Genomic DNA, 5651 nt, shown 5'->3' with positions numbered 1-5651 from the left:
GCGACTCTTGTTGCATCGAGCCTAGTTGCCTCCTCCCTCCTCCAACCCACCGCTACCCCGGCGCTGCAGCATGGTTCCGTGATGATGACCATGACACCACCGTTTCATTGCAAAGATAAAAATGACATAAGAAAAGAGAAGCACGCCAAAGGAGTCTATTAGTTGTGATTCAACCAATTAGCCATAACTTTAGATGAAATTGATCTTTTTGGTAATTTGCAGCCACTAAATTTTTGCTTTTGTCCCTGCATCCGAGGGAATCTTTTGTCATGGTTTATTCTATAAAATACTTATCTAATAATTATATAGCTCCTTATTTTACTTTTGATCTTTTATAATTTGAGTAAATTTTTTTTTTTGGTAGTTATAATGTAGTTAGAGAGATCTTTTAATTTAGATATATGGCCAAAATATTGCACACTGAGTTTGATAGTTCTTCTGAACACTCGTAGTGGCCAAACCAGTTCATATCGAATCCGGTAATCTTTCTCTGGAATCATTTTCGAAGATAGATAATTAACACAGATCTTGATTCATTTATTAAAAATACAAAAAGAATTCAAGAAAAACACCATCCGGCGAGTGATGCTAAGTAGTAGACGCAAACTAGTGGCTTGCCAATTTGCCTTTTTAGTTTTTTTTTTTTTTCAGTTGAAGCCCAATCGAGTTGTCTCTCTACGTGGACCCCTTTACTCCCTAAGAACTTAATACCAAGAATTATTGCATCAATTGGAGAACGTCAGGAGGGCGCAGAGATGGAAATATGGCATTGTACCAACCAAATGTCACTTTTAAATTTACGCCCATACTGCAACAAAGAAAATTAAGAAAATAAATAAAGGGAGAGGAAAAGAACGAAGAACGAGCAAAATAAAACCCACATAAAACAGAAAAGCAAAAAAAAAAAAAGAGCAAATAATATTGACAAAGATAAGATAATTTAGGCAAGGGAAACAAAATTCTTTTTTCATTTCTTTTTTTTTTCCTCGCCACCTTTTCTTATTTTCTTGGTGACAAGGCAGGGAGGGTAGAAAAAGTACAAACAATTAGTGGTGGGTCTGCCCCTTTCCCGCCATAAACACACCGCCAAAAACCCTCCCCAATCCTCTCCTGCCAAAAACAACACCCAGAAATCAAAAAATATATATATATAATTATTTTTTTATTAAATAATTTTTTAAAAATTTAAATTTACGTGAATACCACCTTAAAATTTATACTTATCCTCATAAATCATTATTTTTACACAAATGCTCCTAATATAACATTTCTTCAAACACTAATAATAAAAACAATATTTATTCTAACTAAAAATAAAATAAAATTTTAAAATTAATTTTTTGCCCTCCATCGTGATCATCTTATAAATATTTCTTTTTGCACGCCTATCTATTAGAATTATTTTAGTTATTTTAATTTAAAATTATTAATTTTTTAATGGCGTTAGGTGATGTTGGTATATATGCAAAAATATAGATAAAAAAATAGAATAGCAAAATAATTGTATTACAAAGATATATATATATATATATTAATTTTAGAAGAGTATTTATGTAATATTTAATATTTAGAAGAATATTTTAAAAAATACCATCCATCTATTTTATTTGTACAACCCATTCTCTATCATTTTCCTTTTTTTTTTCTTTTTCCAATTGCTTCATTCACTCCCATATTTTCCTTTCCTTCGTTTCTTTTGTCCCCCTCTTCCCAAACCCTGCCACCTTCCCTCTATAAATAGCCTTTGGAGGTTCGTAAGCCCCTCCCTACCCTCCCTTCCTTCCCCTCTTCCAAGCTCATACCCACCTCACAGTGAGAGTGAGTCAGAGTGAGAACTATATCATTTGTACATCCTCAGAGAGAGAGAGAGAGAGAGAGAGAGAGAGAGAGAGAGAGAGGGTTGGTATATATCACTATAAAAAGAGAGAGAGTGAGAGTGAGAGAGCGAGAGCGAGCGAGAGAGAGAGAGAGAGAGAGAGAGAGAGAAGGGAGAGAGGGGATGGGGAGGGGGGATGGAGGAGGGAATGGGATGCCGGGGTGGCTGGGTGGGCTGGTGGAGGAGAGCTTCTTTGTGGGGTGTGGGGCCCATGAGAGCAGGAAGAAGAACGAGAAGAACATCTTCTGCCTCGACTGCTGCACAAGCATCTGCCCCCACTGCGCACCCTCTCACCCTTCCCACCCACTCCTCCAGGTCTGCTCCTCTGCTCCTTTTCCTTTGCTCCTCTTGCTTCCTTTCTTCTTCCTATTTTTTTTCTCTCTCTTTTTTTGCCCCTTTTTTTTTCACCTTCCTCCTCCCATCTCTTTATTTAGATTTGCTTGAATTCTAGTTGGTTTGATTCAATCTTTTGGGACTAGAAATTGTAGTTCTTATGGTGCTTGGCAACAGTACTAGTGCTGCTGCTGGTTTCCTCTAAAACTAAGGCCACATGTTTGAATTCCACCCTTGTGATTTTATTTTGTCACTTCTAGTTTGAATTAAAAAAATTCATTGATAGTGTTTCTAAATGAAAATCATATGAGAAAAAATGGTCAGTTTGCCATGAAATCTTGGCATTGGTAGTAGCAGTAGTACCAAGGATAGCAGTTATGGCATCATTATAAGAAAAATACTACATGGTTGGGGAATGAATTTTCTTCTCTGGTATGCTTCTTTTCTTTGAAAATTTGAGTTTGGAATCCACTGATGGGTTCCTCTAATTTTATCTCTCTATTTTTTTTCTGAAAAAAAAAAAGACTACTGTTCTGTTTCGTTTTGCTTGACATAGAAATAGTACTAGTTGTTGCAGTACTGGAGGTGGTGGTGGTGGGAATAGGTGAAGCACAGGGATGCATGCACCTCTCCTTCTCTGCATCTCTCTCTTCATGCACTCCTTTTTGTCTGCCTCTCTCTAGAACATGTTCTAGAGAGAGAGACATAAAGTGAGTCATCTGTGGAAAAGGAGAGTGTATTTATGACTCCCTTTGATGTTGCTAGTAGTAATAGCTCACTCCACTAGAGATCCATAAGAGCAATGCCAAGTTTCTCTTTAGGACTTGTCAGTGATTTAGGCAATAAATTCTCTCATGTCTTAATCATTTTCATCAGACTCCTCTTGTTTCTGAAAAATTACCCTGAAGTTTGGTTTGCTTGACTATGATATGAAATTCTTTGTTAGATATGATATCCTTGGCATATCTTTTCTTCCTTTTATCATTGCCTCAATCATGGGATTCTTTATTTTCTCAATTTTCTCCTTTTTTTTTAGTCTTTTACTTTCTTTAGTGGTAGAATTATCCAACCTGTTTTGCCATCCATAGAAGCTTTTCTTACCATTCTTCAGCAATTAGTTCCCTTGGATTCACCTTATTTTTACTAGAAACTCTTGTCTTCCTTTTCTTGGCTTTGAAAACTCTTAGTCCATTTAGTCACCATTAATACTGAAAAGCTAGGCTTCCTTTTACCTTTTTCATCCGAATATTTCTCATTAACTTTACAAGGTTAACTTTTTTTTTTTTTTTTGACCTCAGAGCTAACCCTATCAAGCTTAATATTTATTCAATTAAAATTAAAGATTTTTATCTTTTCAAAAAAAAAGCTGAGTGTTTGGGAGAGCTGTCGTTTTTATCTTCCTTCAAGGCCAAGAAAGCTTCAACATTACCACCTTCTTTTAACTTGAGAGGAGTTTACGATTCTGCCCTCAAGCACATGGTGATCCTTTCTATGAATACGGATGTCAGAGGGGCATAAGAGTCTTTTTACCTTATGTTCTTGTCCTTCTGCAGCTCTCTCTCTCTCTCTCTCTCTGGCTCTCTGATGAGATTTCCTAATAATCATTTGGTCAAAATATTGTAATAAGTAGCCAATGACTCACATTGTAACGAATCCAATTATTAGCTGATCAATTTTGGGGCATTTTTGGCATGCTGAGCTAATGCATTCAGGTGAACAACTTTAAATTTCCAATTATTTGTAATACTTGGCCAAAAAAAAGCAACATTTAGTAAATCTAATTCATTCTGAATGAACTTAATTGTTATTATATGATGACTTAAATATTTCATATCAGCATTTGCTGCTGCTTGGTGCATTTGAGGTAGAAGATAATCTAATTAATCAACTCTAATTTTTAATTAATTTAGGTGAGGCGGTATGTGTACAACGATGTGGTTCGATTGGATGATCTTGAGAAGCTCATCGATTGCTCCTATGTTCAGGTAATGCAATGAGAAAATCTTAAGAGATGCGAGAAATTAGAATTTTAAGTAATTTAGACACAAATTGCAAGGGAAAAAAAAGGTATTGTTGATCCTATTTAAGGGATTTTGTTCTCAATTTTTCATTCTTTTGCAGCCCTACACTATAAACAGTGCCAAAGTGGTATTCCTGAAGCCAAGGCCTCAGTCCAGGCCTTTCAAGGGCTCTGGAAACATTTGCCTGACCTGTGACAGAATCCTTCAAGAGCCCTTCCACTTCTGCTCCCTCTCCTGCAAGGTACCCTTTTTGAATTCCATAGAGAAAATAGCACATTCTCTCTCTTCTTTTATAATAGCTAATCTATGTATCCATGCATCATATACTAAGGTTAGTTAGAAGGAAGAGCACAAATTTATCATTTGTTGGATAGGGGCAGGGGCAAGCAATTGGGAATGAGGTACCAAGGCTGGAAAGAAACTTTGATAGACTAATGGGTGCAATGAAATTGGGAATTGATTTGAATTGTAGGTGGATCATGTGGTGCTGCAAGGCGAGGATCTATCGAGCATTCTGTTCAGGTTCGACGAGTCGGACTTTGCGTTCTCTCACTTTGAGAATCTCCGAATGGATAGCTCCGATCTCGTCGAGGATGACGGCCAGATCACCCCGAATTCGATCCTCGAAGACCCATTGCAGTACAAGGGCTGCTCCGGGTCGAGCAACGGCGGCGGCAGGGGCAGCTCCGGGAGGCCCGAGGACTCCGAGGTGCCCAAGAGGAAGAAGGGTGGTGGCTTCTTCCCTCAGATAGTTCTTTCTTTGAGCAATAGGAGGAAGGGAGCTCCTCATAGATCTCCCCTCTCCTGATGTTCAATTCCCATGGCAAGAAAAGCAAGCCAGGCTACTGTAGAACTGAGCTATCTTAATTCTTGTTGTTAGGGTGTGCTAAACTTAACCCTATCTATGTGGGGCGCATTGTGGGCAATATCTTCTTGGCTGTGTTGATGGGTCTGAGAGCATTTCCGTTACTGACTAGGTGCCCACGGTGGACCATATTTGAGGCTCACACTGGCTACCAATTTTGTATCGAAGTAATGGAATGCATACTTCTATATCTATATATCTCTCTCTCTCTCACACTATATATATATATATATATATTTATATATTTACGTAGGCTATGGCTTGTACTTGGTCTCTTTCTATACTTATTGTCTTTTGACCAACACTTCTTCCAACCCAAGCTCACGTTGGCCTTTGGAGCATATGAGTATTGGGTAAAATATTATGAGCACTTGGATGGTTTGATGTGAACTTCTTGTAGGGTGGAGGCTCTGAGATTTCTGGTCACCACTGCAACGCCACTGTACACAGGGATGCTGCTGTCCAATATCACCTGGATGGATGTTTTCCTTGTGGCTGTGGGCAGCTTCTTTTTTTTTTTTACAAGAATCTTTTCCATGGGGTAATATAAATTTCA

General features: G+C 37.8%; 1 protein-coding gene across 1 annotated transcript; it reads left to right on the top strand.

Moving 5' to 3' along the window:
- Window positions 1–1962: 1962 nt before the first annotated feature.
- LOC103721251 lies at window positions 1963–5293 on the top strand. The gene is made up of 4 exons (XM_008811379.2): window positions 1963–2191; window positions 4120–4194; window positions 4331–4471; window positions 4703–5293. The coding sequence occupies exons 1-4, from the start codon at window positions 2000–2002 to the stop codon at window positions 5036–5038; spliced, it is 744 nt and encodes a 247-aa protein (XP_008809601.2). The 5' UTR covers window positions 1963–1999; the 3' UTR covers window positions 5039–5293.
- The last annotated feature ends 358 nt before the right edge of the window (window positions 5294–5651 follow it).

The sequence above is a fragment of the Phoenix dactylifera genome, chromosome 1, assembly GCF_009389715.1.
Source record: "Phoenix dactylifera cultivar Barhee BC4 chromosome 1, palm_55x_up_171113_PBpolish2nd_filt_p, whole genome shotgun sequence".
In the NCBI taxonomy this organism is placed as follows: domain Eukaryota; kingdom Viridiplantae; phylum Streptophyta; class Magnoliopsida; order Arecales; family Arecaceae; genus Phoenix; species Phoenix dactylifera.
This window is presented reverse-complemented; position numbering and strand designations above follow the sequence as displayed.